The following is a 23,960-nucleotide window of genomic DNA, read 5'->3' as shown; positions in this document are numbered from 1 at the left end:
AGATATCTAAATTTAGAACATTCTCTATACCAAGGCTGGCTCTAAGCAAATTTGTGGAGGACTCTCCACTTTACCAATAGAGTTCCTAATTTCTCTTTGTTGTTACCAACCTCCACCCCCCTCTGCTTTTTTTTTTTTTTTTTTCCCTATTCAGGCTCTCCACCTAAGACCTCTCTATGCTTTCTTTTTTTTTTTTTTTAAAGATTTTATTTATTTATTTGACAGAGAGAGATCACAAGTAGACGGAGAGGCAGGCAGAGAGAGAGAGAGAGGGAAGCAGGCTTCTCGCTGAGCAGAGAGCCCGATGTGGGACTCGATCCCAGGACCCTGAGATCATGACCTGAGCCGAAGGCAGCGGCTTAACCCACTGAGCCACCCAGGCGCCCCTCTATTCTTTCTTCCAAGGAAGTCTTATTCAAGAACAGATGTGATAAATTCATTCATACTAAACTGTAAAATAATATTTCAGTTTAATATATTAGCCTCCTTTTTAGAAATATTTGAGAAGAGAATGGCATTCTCTCTATGAGAATGGAGGCATGGAGGCAGAAACCAGTTATTTTCAAAGTAGGCTTTTCCAAGTTCCCAGAGTCTTATGACCGGCTGTTGGGTACTCTCTGTGTTAAACAATACATTTCAAGAAGTAAATGCTTACTCTGTTTATGAAAGAGATAATGACATCAGTGAAGAGAGCATATTCTAAGAATACAATCAACCAGAAACCTAAACACATTTCACATATGGCTCTATCTTTTGGCATTTGATAAGAAAGTCAGATTTTTTTTCAGGCAATATTTATTAAATTCATCATGTTTTTAGTTTTCCAAATTTTAAGAAATTTCTTCCATGAGGAAGGAAACTCCAAATAAGGGAATTTTAAAAAAGAGGGCTTACTGGACATAAAGATGACGAACATCTGTGCTCCTGTTATGTATCAAGCACTGTGCTAGGTGGTTTCATGCTATTACATCTAACCAGCAAACTAAATATTCTAAACACTTGTTCAAATTTTCAATATACTTACATACATACATACCATGTTTGATAAAGCTACTCTGTCTTTAGGAACAACCAATGAGATATCAAAAGTTGCTTTGATGGCAGGCTCATCCCAGCAAGGAAAAGCCCTCCGGGCATCAGTAGCCTTAAAAAAGGAAAATGAAATATGAATATTACTGAATTAACCTAACCGGCTGTTTTATGAAGTAACGGTCATCATCTTTCTATCATCCATTCCTTCACTTGTTTAAATATTTACTTTTTACTCCATGCCAGCAACACACCAGGCAGTGACTACAGAGATAACACAGGGCGTATTATCCCTGCCACAGCGACAATGCAAAAACAAACAAAAACAAGCAATAACCCAGGAATTAGGTCTGCTACAGATCTTAATAATCTATAGTATTAGAATAATTTAGAATAATATATATTATTTTATTTTTTTTTAAGATTTTATTTATTTATTTGACAGAGAAAGAGAGATCACAAGTAGGCAGAGAGGCAGGCAGAAAGAGGGGGAAGCAGGCTCCCCGCCGAGCAGGGAGCCCGATGTGGGGCTCAATCCCAGGACCCTGGTGCCATGACCCGAGCTGAAGGCAGAGGCTTTAACCCACTGAGCCACCCAGGCGCCCCAATATATATGTATTTAAAGATTTTTTACTAGAGAGAGAGAGAGCACACGAGCAGGAGGAGGAGGAAAGGGAGATGTGGGGATCAATCCCAGGACCCTGGGATCATGACCTGCACCAAAGGCAGATGCTTAACTAACTGAGCCACCCAGAGGCCCCTAAATTTTTAACAGAACATTCCAACATTTCAAAAATCCAATGTTAATGGTTTCAGCAGTAATGTTCAAAACACAGAGCACAGGAAGGTCAACAAGTATACTGTAAGAATTTAGAGCTGGGAAAATAGGACAGATTGCCTCTCTGGCTTTTATTTCAAAAACAAAAATATTTCCAGAATCTCTAATGTGCTTTATTCTTCATCTGAAATGATAACAACAGGAATAAAGACAGATGCTCTCATCAATTCTAAACAGGTCATTCTTTGTCTGTTTTTTTTTGTTGTTGTTGTTTTTTAAGGGGAGAAGGGGCAGAGGGAGAGGGAGAGAATCTTTTCTTTTTTAAAGTTTTTATTTATTTATTTGAGAGAGAACACAAAGGGAGAGTGTGAGAGAGAAGCAGACTCCCCGTTGAGCAGAGAGCCGGATGTGGGACTCAATCCCAGGACCCTAAGATCATGACCTGAGCCTAAGACAGACACTTTAACTGACTGAGCCAACCAGGGGCCCAAGACAGATAATCTTAAGCAGGCTCCCCGCCCAGCACAGAGCCCAACTTGGGGCTCAATCTCATGAACCTGAGATCATGACTTGAGCTAAAATCAGGAACTGGACACTTAACCAACTGAGCCACCGAAGTACCCATCATTTTTCTTTTTATTATTTATTTATTTTTAAAGATTTTATTTGTCAGAGAGCGAGCATGAGCGCACAAAAGCATAAACAGGGAGAATGGCAGGCAGAGGGAGAAGCAGGCTCCCTGCTGAACAAGAAGCCTGATGTGGGACTTGATCCCATGATCCTGGGATAATGACCTGAGCTGAAGGCAGATGCTTAACTGAATGAGCCACTCACGTGTCCCAGGGTATCCATTTAATGGCATTTCCATATAGAACACATAAAACTGTTACCACTTGACCTACTTAATGAGAACTCATTTTTTTCTTTAAATATAAAGAGGAAACCTGTTTGTTTTTTAAGAAAGAGCAACCTTGTTAAAGCAAAATAAAGTTTAGTCTTTGCAGAATATCAGTTATAAGAGAAAGAAACTTTAATAAAACAGAATAAAGTAAAAAAAAAACCAATTACAAGATTCTGTATCATGAAAAGAAGGAATAAATTATACAGAGGTATAGGAAGCACATACTTCTGGAAAAAAGTTTCTCTAAGGAAAATGCTATATGGCTAACTGCACTCTCAAAGAAGTTAAGTAAATGATGAATTCATTCAAAGAATACTTACTTCTACTTACATCTGAAAAGTAAGTAGAGTGTAAGGAAAGAAAAGATAGCACAGAAAAACTGAACTTAGGAGCAGCAGCAGTAGAGAAATGAATTTATACTAGAGGAAATTAAATGAGTAACAGAGATAACAAGATCTAAAAGTTTCTAAAAAAAGTTTCTAATACAGAAACTTCATCTGAGAGACAGACATCAGATATAAACCTATTATGAAAGAGCACACACCACAGTGAATGTAATACATAAGAGGAGAAAACTTGGCTACACTGAAGATCTAAATCTGAACATCAATAGGGTTCACCAATTACTATGTAAAGTTCATGAAAAGTGAACACCTGGTAAAAAAATTTTTTAATTTTTAAGTACAAGGAAATAATTTAACAAGCAATCAGGAAGAAAGCAAAGCAAAGCAAAACAAAACAATGTTATTCTACAAGGGAAAAAAAGATATTCCAGTCTGATTCTTCCCCTTGACGAGATATGAAAGACTATGGAACAACATTTATATACCTTTGAAAGAGAAAAACTATAACCCAATTGTATATACTGCTCTTACAGCTGAGAAGTTGGGTTTGTTACTCATTGTAGCAAGGGAAAACTCACAGTAAGGGGAACCCTGGGGTGTGTGAGAAACAAGCTATCATATGTGTATTCCGGATTTGGCCCAGTGAATTGGGGGAGGATTTAGATTCACTGTAAACTGGGTGCTGTCAGAAAGTTGAGGAATTCTGTGGGTGGGCATCTCAACAGATCTCACCTACAGAGAGGGCAGACTAGACCAAGAATAAAACTGACACTGAGAAAGAAGTAGTAGTCGCTCATTTTTACTAAGAAAGGGAGCTGGTCGCTATTTCATGGGTAGCACAGTGGCCCTGCTTTTGTCTGTCCTTAGATGAAATTATGAAGCGCCCTTGTTTTGTTTCCCTTTATCATAGTCTCAGAGTAACCCTGCCCGAGGGTGGTGCTCTATGATGCTGTTAACGTCGAAAAGGAGACCAACATGACTAGCTGGGAATGCTGGCACAACTTTTGAATGTTAGGGGCTGCTGCTCCTCCTTTCCCCCGCCCTCAACAAATCTATTATACACCCATTAAAACTGGTCATGTATTAAGCAAATGAAAGATTTTCAGTTGTGCAGAGACTCTGGAAGTATACTATCTACATACCCTCCCTTAAAAATATTTTATTGGAGAAATACTCCAGGCAACTATTGCAGGATACAGAAGTGCTTAAAGGGCTAAAGATAAGCATTGAAATAACTGAAACACAGAATTAAGCCTAAATAGTTATGGGAATTTTTAAAAAATATTTATTTTATTTTTTATTTTTATTTATTTTATTTTTATTTTTTAAAAATATTTATTTAAATATTATCATTTATTTATAATAAGTATAATTTATTTATTATTTTATTTATTTATTTAGTAGTAAACTAGATCTGAAACTTTATTTTTTAAAAAGGACTGTATTTATTTATTTGAGAGAGAGAGCTAGAAATAGAGAGAGAGCACAAGTAGGGGGAGCTGCCGGCAGAGGGAGAAGTGGGCTCCCTGACCCCAGGATCATGACCCGAGTCAAAGGCAGACGCTTAACCAATTGAGCCAACCAGGCACCCCAATCCAAAACTTTAGGTGTGCAAAACAAACAACACAGAGATATAGGCAGAAACATAAAAACAGATATGATCAGCTATTTCATCATCCACATTGAAATGTACAGGACTAAAATTAATTAGTTTTACTACTTAAAAGTACCACTAGCAAATTCAAAACAAGTTATGTAATTTTAATATACATGATAAATAAAAATCAAAGAAAGTGCAGATAATATAGTAAGATAAACAAATAGCAGAACATTTCAAAGAAGCAAAGGAATGCTATACAACATTGCCATTAATTTGGTAGGATAAGCCACAGGTATCAAATACTAAGAGCATAATTTAAATTAAGAAATGTACACAGTATAAAAGCAATTCAGGCACTGAAATTCTGCTACATATATGCATGTATGCAGATGTATACATACATGTATATACACATACATGCACATATAATTTTGTCACATACATATTGTTACATATATACATACACATTTATACAAACATATGTAACAGAATTTCAATACCTGAATTGCTTTTATACGATGTACCTTTTTTAATTAAAATTATCTTCTTAGTATTTGATTCCTGTGGCTTCTCCTATAAAATAGTAATGCCATTGTGTGTGTGTGTGTGCGTGTCCATTCTCCATCCTACATCTCTAATTCTGTCCCTCTATAATGGAGATAACTGGATGAGTATACAATAAAAATTCCAAAATCATGAATATAATCATGGCCAAAGGCACCTACCCTGAAATAATCACGCAAATAATGGAACAGAACTTTGTCAGAATATCTACTTTAAGATCACAGCATTTTAGAGAAGAATACCATACCTCAAACTGTGTGACAGCAGCATAGCGCACCTCTCCAGAAGGGGTAGTATATTTACTTCTATAAAAACCTTTCATTTTGTCATTCAGCTCTCCAACAAAATCTATCTTTAAGGTTCCTGTACCTGTGATTGAAGATGAATGAAACCACTTAAATACAGATATTAAGTACAAGTTATCAAAAATATGTCCTTAAGATACTAACTTATGTTCAAATCATTTTTTTTCCTTTCTCAAACACTTCTGGCAATGGAAAGAATCTAGTATCTACTGAAAAATGGTAAACTAATCCTAAAGTGAACCTTAATATCATGTTTAGGGTTACTGTTTAGAAAATTCTTTAACTTTATTAACTTAATCTCTAATCACCAATCCATAAAGATAAAAACAGGAAAGGAAATGAACATTATTAAATTTATGACATACTACTGTGCATGGAGCCTTAAAAATATTTAGAAACTTGGAAGTAGTATAGTCTCCATTTTTTCAGATGAGGAAACTGAGGCTGAAAATTAAGTAACTTGCTTGATGTCACATGATTATTAAATAGCAAGAATGAGATAAAAAATTTAGGCCTGTTTAATCCAAAATTCATGTTCTTTGCCAATGATGCCACATAAATTGGTCCATTTAGAGGACTTCATGCCAATTTAAGACAAAAACCCTATCTGTTCAATCCAAATAGAACATTGATTCCATACTTTTGAAGGGAACTATATAGGGAAGATCAATGATTTGGCTGGCAAAAAAGGCATTAAAAACTCTTACAGTCACCTCAATCATTTGAAATGATAATATTAAAGAAATACATTTATCCAATAATTACTAAATGCAAATAAAATGCAACATGAATGTATATTCCACTGTTGTATAAGGGCAAAACCAAATTAGACAAAATGGGAGTTTTGTGAATATATATACCTTCTTTCATAACAGGAAAGAGATGATAATATCTATCAGTCATCTACTAAATTCAGATGCATGACAAAACAATAATCCCCTTCTACATTTCACAAATTAAATCTCCCCAAAAAGCCAACCAGAAAAATGTTGACTTTTGATTCTTTTAAAAATGCCTATTTATAACAGGATCTACAGCATGGAAATCTAACAAATCAAAGACACAGTATGACTATAAAGTAATTAGGCAATCATTCCAAAACTTTTATATCCTAATGTTTCAAACTGTCATTTTGGAATACCATAGAGCAATGACGCTGACATTATTCAAAATGTTCTTAAGTCCCTCTCTTTCTGACATATCCTTTTGGATGTTCTCAGTCAGATCGCCACCTTCCAAAACCGAACTGACTTTTTTGTAAAGGTCCAAAAGTCATGAAGAGTCCAAGTCTACAGAAAAAGTGAATGACAAACTGCAAATTGTTTCTAGATGAAATGCTGTTGTTTATTAAGTATGTCAATTAAGTAATTAAAACGATTTTCACATGTGCTTTAAACTCGTTCTGAAAGTAACTTCAAGAGAAAATTTCAGGCCTCTGCTGTGAAGTCATCATCACTAAACAAAGCGCCGTATTCTTTTTTTTATTGTGCTCAACCTACGGCCTGAACTCACAACCCCAAGATCGAGAGTTGCATGTTCTGCTGACTGAGCCAGCCAGACACCCCAAAGTGCCATATTCTTAATGGAATCATGCTGGGGGAAAAAAACCTGAAGCTCATTTGAATAAATGTGTGTGAATCTTATTTTTTAAAAATCAGACCTTCTGTCTAAAGGGGACAATGAATACTCTCTTAAAGAGAATGACAGATTACTGGAACAGTAAGTAAGAATACAGTAAAAGAATGTGAAAGAATTCTTAATGATTGATACTAAAGAATTTAAGTATAATATAAAATTTCTCCCTATTTTCTTTAGGAATTCAGTAATCTTTAGAAAAGCAGATATATATACATTAATAAAGTTTACAAGGAATATCTAGTACATTGTAAAAACTCACTGCATTTAAAGAGAAGTATTTGTTGGAATTTTATGTTGCAATTCCATAGATGGAACTGGCCAGTCTGTTTTCACTAGTCAACTAACATGTTAAGATTTCTTTTCTATAACTCATACTCCACGGGTAATCTACTTTTGTCTCTTCCTACTTGGAATAATAGGATTTAAAACTCATAACTAAATAAGAAAGACTGCTTACACTTTTACTTGGTTTTAAATCTCCAAGGCCATCAAACCATAACAAGATACTGATAGTGGCCACTTCCAAAAAAGTGGCATACTAAACAAAATACAAAGTATTGGAAAAGGTTATTACCTGAAATTCAAACAAAACACAAGTTAAAGTTTTAAAAAATAATAAATGTAACTAGTGTTATATTATACAATTATACTAATTACAAAATATTTACTATTAATATAGTAGCGTTATAGGGCAAAAACAGGAGAAAAAAGGCTTAATAAATGTCAACTTATCAAATTTACACCATACTGAAGAACTGATTGCCAGACTGTCTAATATTATACCTGTTTGCCCACATAATTTACATTGCTTCCTCACATTAGACACCTTATTTCAATATCCATTATACACAATATTTATCTGCTTGGGATGATAAACCTTTTAAAACATACAATAAGCTCATTTATAAATTAAACAACTGGAAAACTGCAACTTCTACCAAAAGCCTTATTTCTTTAAAGCTTAGGAGAGTATAATTGTTGTAAAACCTGAAGTAGATCTTGAAAAACTTCAATAAAAATTTAATGAGCCTACTAAATACCAAAAAAAAAATTAAAGACAGATTAATTTGTATAGAAAGAGAGTAAATAAAGGTCTCTGCCTTTGTGTCACTGTTTCCTGTGATCCTGTTTTTCACTCTTAGAAATGTCAGTATCACCTATGTTACTCCAAATAAACACCACTCTGGAGGATCCTTAACAGAAGATTATGAAGTTGTTGTCAGCTTACAATGATCACGGTAATTTAACCACTATTCTAGAACATGCCAATTCAGAAAAGAAAATGTTTTGCTTAGCTATGAAATAGCTGGCATGACTGTTAAGTCTGGTGAGGCTAAACACAAAGGTTACTAAAGTCCTTTCAATACATGCTCCAGATTTATTCCCTTACCAGAAGACAGAATGCTTGTACAGCTTACCAAAACTTGAAAAAACATAGGTAATTGTGCTCCAGAGAATAGTGGGAAAATGTGAAAGCTGAAGATTTTCAAGCAGATAGTTACAGATGTTCAATACTCAGTCTCAATCTCAAACAGGATAATTTCTTTTTTTTAAATTAAAGATTTTATTTATTTCTTTGACAGAGAGAGACAGTGAGAGAAGGAACACAGGCAGAGGGAGTGGGAGAGGGAGAAGCAGGCTTCCCGCTGAGCAGGGAGCCCAATCTGGGGCTCGATCCCAGGACTCTGGGATCATGAACTGAGCTGAAGGCAGACGCTCAACAACTGAGCCACAGGCACCTCAGATAATGTCATTTTTTAAAAAAGATTCTATTTATTTATTTATTTATTTATTTGAGAGAGCAAATGCACAAGCGAGCATGAGAAAGGGGAGGAGCAGAGGGACAGGGACAAGCAGACTCCATGCTTGGCATGAAGCCCAACTCAGGGCTCCATTTCACGACCCCAATATCATGATCTGCGCGGAAATCAAGAGCCCAACAACTGAGCGACCCAGGTGCCCCTCAAATAAGATAATTTCTAATTCTAATACTTACATCAGTTACTTTTTTATACTGTTGTATTAACTAAAAATCTCCCAAACTCTGCTGAATTCCAGTATACAAAAGGTCATAACCTTCTCTGACCTTAGAAATGACTTCACGATTTACCATGTCTGCTGTAAATAGTCCTCATCAAGAATGACAAAGCTCTTATATACTGATAGCTGACCCTTTTTTAAAAAAAAAAGATTTATTTATTTATTATTTTAGAAAGATTGAGAGAGAGTGGGGGAGGGATACAGGGAGAGAATCCCAAGCAGATCCCCCCATTGAGCATGGAGCCCAAGGTAGGGGTCAACCCCATAACCCTGAGATCACAATGTAAGTTGAAACCAAGAGTCAGATGCTCAACCAACTGTGCCACTCAGGTGCCCCCGACCTCTTTTATTTATACACACACACACACACACACACACATGTAAGGGGGAAAGAAGGGTGCAGAATATGATAGATGGCATGCTAGTTTCTGTGTTCTTAAATAGTATATGCAGAAATGCTTACAAAACCATCGAATAGTTTTAAAAGGATACATAGGAAACTGGTTGCTTCTGAGAAGAGCTGAGAGAGGAAGAAAGGGCTAGGATGGCAAACACATTTCCACTGTATGTCATTTGATTTTTAAACCATGTATTGTATTTTTATAATATTTAATTAAAAAATAAAAAGCATAATATGATGGTTTGAAGTATAGACTTTGGGATTAAACTGCTTTGGTTTGAAATCCAGACTCTGGCACCTAATACCTATTGACCTTGGGCAAGTTATTAAATTAAACTACCTTTGTACCTTGGTTTATCTATAAAATGCAGGTAACAAACTATCTCAAAAAGGATGAACAAATTAGTATTTATGATACACATAAAACAGTACAGATTAGGGACGCCTGGGTGGCTCAGTTGGTTAAGCGGCTGCCTTCGGCTCAGGTCATGATCCCAGTGTCCTGGGATCGAGTCCCACATCGGGCTCCTTGCTCAGCGGGGAGCCTGCTTCTCCCTCTGCCTCTGCCTACCACTCTGTCTGCCTGTGCTCATGCTCTCTCTCTCTCTAACAAATAAATAAATAAAATCTTTAAAAAAAAAAAAAACAGTACAGATTAATTGGCACAGATTAAGCAGTCATAGAAACATGCATGTATTATACCTGCACACATTTATACATATGCATGTATAGAGATATGTACACATATATCACACATGCACCTTCTAGGGGTTTTTGTCTGTTCTTACCTGCTCAAGCATTCTAGCAAATACATTCCAGCTTCTTCTTCTTCTTTTAAGATTTTATTTATTTATTTGACAGACAGAGATCACAAGTAGGTGGAGAGGCAGGCAGAGAGAGGCGGGGAAGCAGGCTCCCTGCTGAGCAGAGAGCCCGATGTGGGGCTCGATCCCAGGACTCTGAGATCATGACCTGAGCAGAAGGCAGAGGCTTAACCCACTGAGCCACCCAGGTGCCCCTACATTCCAGCTTCTTTTGATAAATCTAGTATCTTGAAATTTTGACTTAATAATTTGTCATATTTCCTAATGCTAAACAGCTGAATCTACTCTCTACACACACACACAGTTTATATATACTCTGGGATGATTTCAAAAACCTGCTTTAAAATTTTTTTGCTCCTAGGATGTCTGGGTGCCTCAGTCATTAAGCATCTGCCTTTGGCTCAGGTCATGATCTTAGGGTCCTGGGATTGAGCCCCTGCATCAGGCTCCCTGCACTCCTATTCTACCTCTTTAAATTCACAATTTGGCTAAAAGCACAGAATCAATTCTAGGCTGAAAATCAGATACACAGAATTTTGAAGGAATGGCTTCAGTAGAGTCTAGTTTCCATTGTTCCCTTTGGTTAATCTGCTATTCCTTTTTAAAAATTTCATTCAAATATTGTTGATAGACAGTGTTACATTAGTTTCAAGTATTCAACGTAGTGATTTGAAAACTCTATACCCTTTGCTACGCTCACCATAAGTGTAGCTACCACCTGTTACCATACAACGCTATTATGATACCACTATGTTCCTTATGCTGTACCTCTAATCCCTGATTAACTCATTCCATAACTGGAAGCCTGTACTCCCACTCCCTTTCACCCACTTTATCCACCCCCCACCTCTCAGTCTACTACTACTGCTATTCTGCTCCCTGAACTTTGAAGGTAATCTGCTAGCCTTCCCTCCTTCCTCCCAACCCCCTGTCCTTGGGAAGAAACTCTTATTAGAGAGCCTCACTTTATTCATTCATTCAAGAGCAAGTACGAGCAGGGGTAGGGGTAGAGGGAGAAGAAGTGAGAGAATCCCAAGCAGACTCTGCACTGAGTGTGGAGCCTGACTCCACGAGGCTCAATCCCCACAACCCTGAGATCATGACCTGAGATAAAATTAAGAGTCAGATGCTTAACTGACTGAGCCACCCAGGTGCCTCTCGAGAGCCTCACTTTTATCCCCGGAAGTTCTAAAATTTGTATGGGAGTTTTTACATTTATTGAGTTAGCCCTTCTCAGTGGTATACCTTTTCTTGTTTTCTTTCTTTTTCTTCTTCTTCTTTTTTTAGTGGTGTACCTTTTCAAACTGAAGTTCCCAATCACCTCAGAAATCACCTCAAGAAAATTTTCTTCTTTGGATCTTTAGTAACTTTCTCTTCTCATTTTCTCTGTCCTCTCTTTTACTAGATGGATGCTGGCTCTGCTAGACTGGTCCTCAAATTTTCCTACCATGTGTAAGATTCCTCTATTTCATCTTCAAAAACTCCTATCAGCTTTTTCATTACTGTTGTATTATAATTTCTGGAAGTCTTCTTGCTCTAATTCTTTCTGTTTGATACTGATCTGTCCTGTTCTTTTTTTTTTTTTTTTTAAGAGAGAGAGAGTGCACAAATGGTAGGGGGAGGAGGAACAGAGGGCAAGAGAGACAATCTTAAGGATGGAGCCCATGCTCCCTCTCATGACCTTGTTATCATGACCTGAGCAGAAATCAAGAGTTGGACGCTTAACCAACTTGTTATTGTTTAATGAATGTGATATTAACAATATTTCTAAGGGTATTAATTTGTTTTGTGTGGGGTTTTTTTTGAGACTTTCTTTTCCTTTTTGAGACTTTCTTTTGTCTTTGCTTTTAACAAGTTCCTATATTTCAATTATTATTTTTTTTTAACTCTAGTTTTCATAGTAGAAGTTTAATCAAATCTCTGGTAATTGTTGCCACAGTGACTTTGGGCTTCGCCATGCTATCTGCTTTAGCCAATGAAATGTGCACGGACATCAAGTATACCACCATCCATGCAGAAGCCTGAAATGTATCTGTGTGGTTTGTCTCTGTTCCCATCCCTGAGCTTCTGCCCTCTGCCATGGAGAGAACAGCATGCTGCAGATAGTAGCTGCTCACTACCAGTCCTGGAATGAGAAGAGCTGTGAGCTGAGCAGAGCTCTTTTTTTTTTTTTTTTTTTTAAAGATTTTATTTATTTATTTGACAGAGAGATCACAAGCAGGCAGAGAGGCAGGCAGAGAGAGAGGAGGAAGCAGGCTCCCTGCTGAGCAGAGAGCCCGATGCGGGGGGCTCGATCCCAGGACTCCGAGATCATGACCTGAGCCGAAGGCAGCGGCCTAACCCACTGAGCCACCCAGGCGCCCCCTGAGCAGATCTCTTAAGCAAAGGTGGAGAAAGGCTGCAGGAGTCCTCAGGGCCAGGTGTGAGCAGGAAATATTTGTTGTAAGCCACTGAGATTTGAGATCCCACTCGTGTATTAAAATTATGCGTATACTGGGGTGCCTGGGTGGCTCAGTGGGTTAAAGCCTCTGCCTTCAGCTCAGGTCATGATCCCAGGGTCCTGGGATCAAGCCCCGCATCGGGCTCTCTGCTCAGTGGGGAGCCTGCTTCCTCCTCTCTCTCTGCCTACTTGTGATTTCCATCTGTCAAATAAATAAGAAATCTTAAAAAAAAAAATTATGCGTATACTTATATATACACACAAGATATTTCTGGAAATATTCACAAGACAATGGAAGTGGAAGATGTCAAAAAAAACAGAAATCTTAATTTTTATGTTATATTCTTTGGTATCTTTTAATACATGTTCATGGCAAAACATTTATTTTTATAATAATTTCATCCAAGAAATCCTAGTTAGAAAAAGGCAAAATGAAAGAGCACTGAACCAAAAAATAAAACTCCAATTTAAAATTTTTCTAAAGATCCTATTAAGGCAATATATTACCAGTATAGAAATTATGGAAACTAAAAAATGTATAAATAAGAATAAAAACCATCAATTATGTAAAAAACCAGACATACCATTTTATTTGTATCATTTTAGAGATATGATTCATCACCCTGTATATGTAATTTTGTATTCTGTTTTTTTCTTTTTTTTTTTTTTAAAGATTTTATTTATTTATTTGACAGAGAGAGATCACAAGCAGGCAGAGAGGCAGGCAGAGAGAGAGGAGGAAGCAGGCTCCCTGCTGAGCAGAGAGCCCGATGCGGGGCTCGATCCCAGGACCCTGAGATCATGACCTGAGCTGAAGGCAGCGGCTTAACCCACTGAGCCACCCAGGCGCCCCTGTATTCTGTTTTTCAATTTTACATTATAATAAGCACTTCACAATGTTAAGAATTCATTAGGCTCACTTTTAGTTGCTATACATATGTCACCATACTGATGTCATAATTACTCCCTTAGTGCTGAACAAATACATTCATTCTAATTTTTTACTACCTTAAGTAATGTCTCAATAGACATTTCTAGGCATAAAGCATTTCTTGCATTTATGATTTTTCTTTAGGATATATTCCTATTATCAGAATTGCTGGGTCAAAACCATGAACATGTTTAGGCTTTTTTTTTTTTTTAAGATTTTATTTATTCATTTGAGAGAGAGAGAGAGATCACAAGTAGGCAGAGAGGCAGGCAGAAGCAGGCTCCCTGCTGAGCAGAGAGCCTGATGTAGGGCTCGATCCCAGGACCCTGAGATCATGACCCGAGCCGAACGCAGAGGCCTAACCCACTGAGCCACACAGGTGCCCTTGTTTAGGCTTCTGATACGTACTGCCAGACTGCCTTCCAAGTACACTGCATGGATTTACAGTCCCACCAGTACTATCAAGGTAGTCACTGATACAAAACAGGCAAAAACTGGTATATCAGTAACTGCTGTTTTCATATTTCTCATTATGAGAGAGCCAAATATCTTGTCACATGTTTTAGTCATTTGCATTTTTTTATACAAATTCCCTCTTACTTTTTAACTTTTTATTTTAATTCCAATTAGTTAACACACGGTTTTGTATTAGTTTCCGGTGTACCATATAGTGATTCAACACTTTCATACATCATCTGGTGCTCATCATGACAAATGTACTCCACTTGTTGCTTTTCATTAATCAAAGTCTTAGTGCTTTGCCAACTGATTTGTATATAATTTCTTACACTACATTAAGCTCAGAAAGTCTTCCTTTTTCCTTTGTGCTTTTATACCTAATAACAGAATCTGGATTATGATGATGGTGATTTTTTAAGGAGGTGCCACACCCAGTGTGGAGCCCAGGGCCAGGCTTAAAAACTCACGATCCTGAGATCAAGACCTGAGCAGAGATGAAGAGTGAACAAAACCAACTGAGCCAACCCAGGCACCCTTACCTAATAATAGTGTTTTATCAACAAATCTTTCCTTCCATGCCCTCACTATACTTTTCTACATCAAAATCAACTGTGGGACATTCATCTCAGAGATGTGGCCTCAATTACTGGAAGATGGAGCTGTGTAATTGTATTTTTAGAAAGGTGAGACTGAAAAGGTGAAAAACAATGCATTATATTCTAGGGTAGAATGATCATTAGTTTTGGTCTTTCTTCCTGGTGGCCCAAAAGCTGCAATGAACCTCTTTCAAAAGCTCTGTCTTAATATTTAATCTGCTTAAAATGAGGGAAAAAAGGAATACAACGAATTTCTTTGGAAGAAATAAGGTGTCACTATTCATCATGGGATTTTACAAAAGCCACAACTCTTACCTGTTTGGAGAGTACTAGGAAAAGACAAGGTGACTTTTTCATCTTCATTCTGATAGTTAAATCCTGTAGCATGTATTTCTGGAACAGAAATTTAAAAAAAAAAACATTAGTTCAAAAATCTGACTGGACTAAAACAAAATCCAGACTATAGCAATTAATATTTTTCAGGGCAAAATCTCTACTAAAACTAAATATTCTTTTTTTTTTTCTTAAGATTTTATTTATTTATTTGACAAAGGGAGAGGGAGAGAGAGAGCACAAGCAGGGGGAATAGCAGAGGGAGAGAGAGAGAAGAGGCTCTCCACTGAGCAGGGAGTCCAATGCAGGGCTCCATCCTAGGACCTTGGGATCACGACCTGAGCCAAAGGCAGACACTTAACTGACTGAACACCCAAGCATCCCCCACACTTTTTTCAAGTAAGCTCCAAGCCCAACATGGGGCTTCAACTCAAGACCCTGAGATCAAGAGTCACATGCTCTACCAACTAAGCCAGCTAGGTGCCCCTAAAACTAAATATTCTTAATTGAATAAATTAAGTTTCTATTAACAAAAGTGTCATTTCAAACCAACCTATTTTAGTCCACATCCTAAATTAAATGTGCTCCTGAAACACATATATACGTGCTGTATTAATTCACAAAACCATTTTTTTCCCATAAAACTTCTATGATACAAGGGAAATAGGGCTACTATAAATTTTCTACCAGATTCCCAGACATGCTTCATTCCTATCTTTTTGCTTTCTAAGTTGCAGTTTTACTCATGAACACCTGAAAGACTGAGCAAATTGCCGAGATTTCAGTATTAAAGCTGTATCAATGAAAGTTGTCCCCCAACCAAAGACATGTAATAATTCCAACTAAAATACAGATCATCCTTATTTCCAATAAAATTCATTGTTACATTTTACAGAAATAAAGGTGAAAACAGATGTGTGGGTTAAATTAGGCTTCGATTTACTTTCTAGTAGGAGTGAGAAGACATTGCTTATTTGATACTTCAGAATGCTCAGCATACACTTCAGGGAAAGAGCTAGCCTTAATACGCAAATGAGTAGATGCTCAACATCCTGTACCATCATCGAAATGGAAATCAAACCACAAGGAGACACCACTTCACACCCACTTAGATCACTACAATCAGAAAGACAGATAATGCTAAGTGTAAGGGAGGATGTAAAGACATTGGAACCCTCATACATGGCTGGTAGGAATGTAGAGGCTGGTAGGAATGCTGAATGGTGCAGCCACTTAGGAAAACAGCGCAGGAAGTTCCTCAAATGATTATTAAATGGACTTATCAGAGGGCCCAGAAATCCCACTCTTAGTGGGGATATATAAATCCAAGAGAAATAAAAATGTATGTCAAAAACTTATACACAGATGTTCATAGGAGCATTATTCGTAATAGCCAAAAAGTGGAAACAACCCAAATGTCCATCAAACGATGAACAGATAAAATGTGGTATACAATGGAATACTGCTTGACAAAGAAAAGGAATACCAAGTGTTGATATACGAGACCAGTGCTCTAACCCCTGAGCTACGGAGCCCCAAGTGTTGATATACACTACAATATTGATAAACCTTGAAAATATTATATCAAGTGAAAGAAACCAGACAAAAAGGGCCACATATTTATCAGAAATGTTCAGAATAGGCAAATCTATAAGACAGAAAGTATATTAGTGGTTGCTTAGGGCTGGAAGTTTGAGGTGAAAGGTATTTTCTTTATGGGGTAATGAAAATGATAAAAACTGATCCTGGGGGGTGCCTGGGTGGCTCAGTGGGTTAAAGCCTCTGCCTTCAGCTCAGGTCATGATCCCAGGGTCCTGGAATCGAGCCCCACATCAGGCTCTCTGCTCAACAGGGAGCCTGCTTCCCCCTCTCTCTGCCTGCCTCTCTGCCTACTTGTGATCTCTGTCAAATAAATAAATAAAATCTTAAAAAGACAAAAATAAAAAAACAAAAACAAAAAAACTGATCCTGGTGATGGCTATACAACTCTATGAATATACTAGGAATCACTGAATTGTACACTTATTTTTTTTTTTAAGATTTGAGAGAGACAAATAGCACATGAGCACATGCACACATGCAGTGAGAGAGGGAGAGAATCTCAAGCAGACTCCAGGCTAAGCATAAAGCCCAACCTGGGGCTCTGTCTCACAACCCTGACATCATGACCAAAGCCAAAACCAAGAGTCAGACACTAACCAACAGAGACATCCAGAAGCCCTGATTTGTACACTTTTTTTTTTTTAAAGATTTTATTTATTTATTTGACAGAGAGAGATCACAAGTAGACGGAGAGGCAGGCAGAGAGAGAGAGAGAGGGAAGCAGGCTCCCCGCCGAGCAGAGAGCCCAATGCGGGCCTCGATCCCAGGACCCTGAGATCATGACCTGAGCCGAAGGCAGCGGCTTAACCCACTGAGCCACCCAGGCGCCCTGATTTGTACACTTTTTAAAAAAAGATTTTATTTATTTATTTGAGAGAGAGAGTGCAAGCACGACTGGGGGGAGGGACAGAGGGGAAGTAGATTCCCTGCTGAGTAGGGAACCCAACAGGAGGCTCAATCCCAGGACCCTGAGATCATGACCTGAGCCAAAGGCAGACATTTAACCAACTGAGCCACTTAGGTGACCCCTGAACTGTATACTTCAAATGAGTGAATTTTATGGTATGTGAATTGTATCTCAATGAAACTGTTATTAAGAGAGAAAGGTAGCTTTATTAGTCATGGACTTAAATTTGATATGGATAACAGTGATTCAGATTTGATAACATTCTATGAGTCAGGCAAGATGCCCACAATTCATTTTTTTTTATGAATCACCCTAAGATTGAATTTTCAATGTTTCTAATACAATTATGGTTCAAAGATCTTTATAAACCTAAATCTTTACAAAACCAATAAGAAACTATAATTTCAGATTTTAAAAGAACTTTAATAAATTATTCCTCATTTTACAGATGAAAAAAATGAGATATCCAAAGTTAATGATTTGTCTAAATTCACACAGCTGGACTAGAATTCAGTTCCCTTCCTATTCCAAAATTCTTTCTACTATCATAAACTAGCTCCTATAAATTTGAAAAGAAACTCATAACTTGGCATATATAGAACACTGATGAAATCACAACTGAAACAATGACTTTTACTCGTAAAAACTCAAGATTTGCTTTAACTTGATTCCCATATAGAATCATACTTAAGCCTACAGGGAAGCTAAGAATCACCTTAATGAGTAAGAATGTATTTTTCTGACAAAGATATAAAATAGCATTATGGTCTATGATCAAAGACTATCTCCATAAAAGATTATTAAAACTAACTTGTTTTTATAAATGCACAAAAAGTCCTCAAGTTGGTAATGAAGATAAAAAGCCAAAAGAATAGCAGTTTTTACTTTTTTATTTTTAAAAAAAATTTCATTTATTTGAAAAAGTGAGAGAGAGCACACAGAGGGAGAGTGAGAGAGAGAGAAGCAGACTCCCCACTGAGAGAAAGCCTGATGCAGGACTCAATCCCAGATCATGACCTGAGCAGAAGGCAGATGCTTAACCGAATGAACCACCCAGGAGCCCCTATTGTTATTTTATTTTATTTTTTAAGTAGGTTCCATGCCCAGTGTGGAGCTTGAACTCATGACCCTGAGATCCAGAGTCACATGTGGGGTACCTGGGTGGCTCAGTCTGTTAAGCGTTTGACTCCTGATTTTGGCTCAGGTCATGATCTCAGGGTTCTGAGATCGAGCCCTGCCTCGAGCTTCATATTCAGCACAGACTACCCAGGATTCTCTCTCTCCCTCTCCTCCTGCTCATGCCCACACGTGTGCTCTAAATAAATAAATAAATAAATAAAATCTTTAAAAAACAAAACAAAACAAACACCTCACATGCTCCACCAACTGAGTGAGCCAGGTGCCTCAAGAATAGCAGGGTTTTTTTTAAATATAATTTTTATTATTTTTTTTTAATTTGAGAGAGACAGAGAGAAGGAGAGAGACTGAGAGAGAGAGAGAGCATGAGAGGGGAAAGGTCAGAAGGAGAAGCAGACTCCCCCATGAGCAGGGATCCTGATGCAGGACTCGATCCTGGGACTCCAGGATCAGGACCTGAGCTGAAGGCAGTCACGTAACCAACTGAGCCACCCAGGAGCCCCATGAGAATAGCAGTTTTTAAATTTAAACAATCAAGTATTGTTATTGCTAGATTCCATTCTAGCACATGATTCCAAATATGCACATCAACTCTATTACATGTATATAAAAAAAGAGTAAAATTTCCTCTAAAATTCTCTCTTAGAAAAGAGGGTAGTAATCATATATTTCTTTCTTTCTTTCTTTCTTTTTTTAATTTGAGATAGAGAGACAGCATGAGTGCACACCTGAGCAGGGAGAGGGACAGAGGGAGGAGGACGAGGATCAAGCTGATTCTGGACTAAGCACAGAGCCTGTCTTGGGGCTTGATCCCATGACCAGGAGATCACAACCTGAGCCAAAACCAAGAGTCAGATACTTAATCAACTGAGCCACTCAGGTGTCCCATAATCATATATTTGAATTTCTTAAGTTTCTTGTATTATGGAACACCCTTCCAATTACTTTATTAAAAAATAATTTTTTTCCAATTACTTCATGTTGAACAACATACTACTTGACAAACATACATTAGATTTTAAAATAACCTTGATCAATTGTAGCTTCGGATATTCTGTAAATGGCACAAACCAGAAATACATTAATACAGAATTTCTCAAACAAGAAATACAGAATCATCCTAACTGCTTCCCTCCATGACTGTCTCTCATAACACATTCCAAATCAGCAAATTCAGTAGCCTATATCTTTAACTCCAAATTTTTCAATGCCCCCATCACTACAACCCCAGTCGAATGTACCACTATTTCTTTCTAGATCACTATAGTAGCCTCTTAACTAGTCTGTTTCTGCTCTTGCTGCTTTATAACCTATTCTTCACACAACAGCCAGGGTAATCTGTTAGATCAAAGACTTTAATGAAGTCCCAAAATATTCAGAATGGAAAGCCAGGTCTCCTTGAGGTTGGTAAATATTTTAGAGAGGACCAAAAGATTTCATTAATAGTTACAACTTGTGATTAGGGGCACCTGGCTGACTCAGTTGTTATGCGGCTGCCTTTGGCTCAAGTCGTGATCCTGGGGTCCAGGGACTGAGCTCTGCACCGGGCTCCCTGCTCAGCGGTAAGACTGCTTCTCCCTCTTTCACTCCCCCTGCCTGTGTTCTGTCTTTTGCTGTGTCTGACTCTCTGTCAAATAAATAAATAAATAAATAATCTTTAAAAATTAAAATAAAACTTGTGATTATTGAAAGACACTGTGAAGAAAATGAATAGGCAAATCAAAGATCAAGAGAAAATATTTTACAGAGAATACACCTAAAACTTCTAAAACTCTATGATAAAAGGACAATTTTATTAAAATACGGGCAGAATACTCAAACAATCTCACAAATGGCTTGCAGAGTTTGAGGAACAATAAAGATACCGGCAGCAAAATATGAGTTGTAGTTATTCTGTACCCTTGATAACATTTTTTTTTTTAATCCCTTTAGATTTATCCATTCTTGTTGGTATGTGGTAGTATATCATTTTATGATTTTAATTTGCATTTCCCTGATGACAAACGACGTTGGGCATTTTTTGTTTGGTTTTTGGCCAAATGCAGGCATTCTCCAACTTCAGGGTTTCTACAGCTGCTAAGAAGGTTCTTTCCTCAAATATCTACAAATTTTATGACAGTCACTTCTTTAGAGATCTGTTTTATCACCTTGAAGAACAATCCTCACTCCACATCCTCTTACTGTGGTTTTGAGCACTTATCACAATTTTACATATTTGTTACTGTCTCTCTTTCCAAATCAAACATATGTATCTGGAATGTTGATATTTGATTTTGTCCTCTACCTCCAATGCTAGAATGGTTTCTGACATATCATGTTCAGTCAAATATTAGCAGAATGAATGAATCACTTCAAAAAGCACTACATTAAGTGATAGTGTCATGAAGATCATCAATACTGGCCATATTAGATATACTAATGAAAACACCACCTTTACAAATGTTATATAAATGGGGACTTATGGCTAGGGATAAAATTCCCAGCTACAACACAGTACACAGATTCAAAATGAGATCTATCTGATACTTTAGAAGATACTGTTTGCTGTGGAACTATTAGACTGCTCAAAGAGGGGTGCCTGGGTAGCTCAGTTGGTTAGGTGTCTGCCTTTGACTCAGTTCATGATCCCAGGGTTATGAGATCGAGCCCTGCATCAGGCTCCCTGTTCAGCGGGAAGTCTGTTTCTCCCTCTGCCCTCAACCCTAACACATGCATGAGCACATGCCCACTCTCTCTCTCTCAAATAAATAAATATAATCTTCAAAATATATATATGCATATATATATTTTAGGGAATCTCTGGGTAGCTCCATTGGTTAAGCATCTGCCTTGGGCTCAGGTCATGATCCCAGGGTCTTGGATCAAGTCTCATAATCCCCTCCTTGCTCAGTGAGGAGCCTGCTTCTCCCTCTGACTCCCACTCCCCCTGCTTGTGTGTTCCCTCCTTCACTTTCTGACAAGTAAATAATCTTTTAAAAATATATTTTTTAAATGAGAGAATAGGAGAGAATATATGATTATTTTAGCAGTCTGAGTCTCTGTTTTCACAGCTATAAAATTAAAATCATTACCTACTTCTTAGTCTTTTGAAGATTATACAACATTCTCATGGGGCGCCTGGGTGGCTCAGTGGGTTAAATATCTGCCTTCGGCTCAGGTCATGGTCTCAGGGTCCTGAGATCAAGCCCCGCATCGGGCTCTCTGCTCAGCGGGGAGCCTGCTTCCCCCCCACCTCGCCTGCCTCTCTGCCTGTGATCTCTCTCTCTCTGTCAAATAAATAAATAAAATCTTTAAAAAAATTATTTTAAATATAATTGGCATTTTTAATTCTATGGATATAAATATACACATTACGGTATATGCATGTGTGCGTATATTAGTATACCCAACAAAAGCAAAATTTGAATATAACCAAAGTATGTATAAATTTGTGACAAGAAAAATCTTATACTCAAAACTACTGCAAACAGATAAACTTTGATAATAAAAGTTTACTCATGATAATACAGACCTACAAATTTCATAACAAGATAGACCCTTAAATTGAGTTTTAAATGTCATTTTTAAAAATTAAGATATAATTTTGATTATAGGTAAAAAAACCCTATGTCCTATGTATACGCTATGCTATCATTTGTAAGCACACACACGAACACTATACATATGTACATATATAAATATATACAAGTCTGTGAATGCATAGAAAATCTGAGGAAGGATACATATGAAACTGGTAAATTTACCTCCTTTAATGAGGGAAGAAAGGAGCCTCAATGTCACTGGTACCCTTTAAATTTTTTTTTAAAAGAGTTTATGTACTGATTTGACAGAGAGAGACACAGCGAGAGAGGGAACACAAGCAGGGGGAGTCGGAGAGGGAGATGCAGACCTCCTGCGGAGCAAGGAGCCCGATGTTGGGCTCAATCCCAGGACCCTGGGATCAGGACCTGAGCTGAAGGCAGACACCTAACAACTGAGCCACCCAGGCGCCCCACCCTTTGAATTTGACGTTATGTATATATTAACTATGAAAACTTTTTAAATGTTAAAAAATCTTTTTTAAAGATAACTTCTTTTGAGATCTTGGTCAAATTGTTATAGCAAGCCTATTTAATCAAATAAATCAAATGAATAAGTATTCCAGCTCTGGATTTTCCGAGTGTGGTTTATTGGCAAGGTTTATTGACACTCTTGGTTAGGTCTCTAGTGTGGGGCTCCATCCCAGGACCCCAGGTTCATGACCTGAGCTGAAGGCAGATGCTTAACCGACTGAGCCACCCAGATGCCCATGCTTTTTATGTCTTAAAAGACCTTTACCTAGGGACGCCTGGGTTGCTCAGTTGGTTAAGTGTCTGCCTTCAGTTCAGTCATAATCCCAGGGTTCTGGTATTGAGTCCTGTATCCGGACTCAATTTATGAAACAAAAACAGAGACTCTGCTGTCAAAAGATTCATACTAAACAGTACAAAATGTATTCTTCAAACATAAAAGAGAATGATTCTAGAAGGACTGCTGGAATGAAGAACAACAAAAACAGCAAATATTTGGGTAAAGCTAAATAAAATTATACTATATAACACAATAATAACATCTTGTGACTTAAAAAATAAATAAATAAAAATAGGGGCCCCTGGGAGGCTCAGTCCGTTAAGCATCTGCCTTCAGCTCAGATCATGATCCTGGGGTCCTGGGATCGAGACCCACGTTGGGCTCTTTGCTCAGCGGGAAGTCTACTTCTCCTTTTCCCTTTCCCTCTGCTCTTCACCCCATTCATGCCCCCCTCAAATAAATGAAATCTTGAAAAAATAAAAATAAAATAAAATATGAAAATAACAAAATATATAGAAGAAAATTAAACTATAACAAAATGACAGCATGTAAATCCAATGGAGAATCATGGAGATTACATGCTCCTAAGATCTTTGTAGTATTCAGGAGAGATGTAAAATGATCAATTGACACTGGATTTTCTGAAGTCAGAGATGGCTGTTGTAATTCTTAGGATACTGACATATACCCAAAACAACAACAACAACAAAAATAGCTTAAAGTACTTCTAATTAAGGGGCGCCTGGGTGGCTCAGTCAGATAAGCACCAGACTCATGATCTTAGGGTTGTGAGACTAAGCCTC

General features: G+C 37.5%; 1 protein-coding gene across 2 annotated transcripts in view; it reads right to left on the bottom strand.

Annotated features, from left to right (window-relative positions):
* Positions 1-23,960, bottom strand: part of NPEPPS (aminopeptidase puromycin sensitive) — an 89,958-nt gene that overhangs the window by 28,496 nt on the left and 37,502 nt on the right. For both annotated transcript variants that reach the window (XM_047707896.1, XM_047707895.1), the window contains exons 3-5: positions 15,165-15,242; positions 5,464-5,585; positions 1,037-1,144 (exon numbers count right to left, since the gene is read on the bottom strand). In XM_047707896.1, coding sequence (XP_047563852.1) covers positions 1,037-1,144; positions 5,464-5,585; positions 15,165-15,242 — 308 coding nt within the window. The remainder of the gene's footprint in view (positions 1-1,036; positions 1,145-5,463; positions 5,586-15,164; positions 15,243-23,960) is intronic.

This window comes from Lutra lutra, chromosome 16 (genome assembly GCF_902655055.1).
Source record: "Lutra lutra chromosome 16, mLutLut1.2, whole genome shotgun sequence".
In the NCBI taxonomy this organism is placed as follows: domain Eukaryota; kingdom Metazoa; phylum Chordata; class Mammalia; order Carnivora; family Mustelidae; genus Lutra; species Lutra lutra.
Note: the sequence above shows the minus strand (reverse complement) of the source record. Positions and strands in the feature narration are given on the sequence as shown.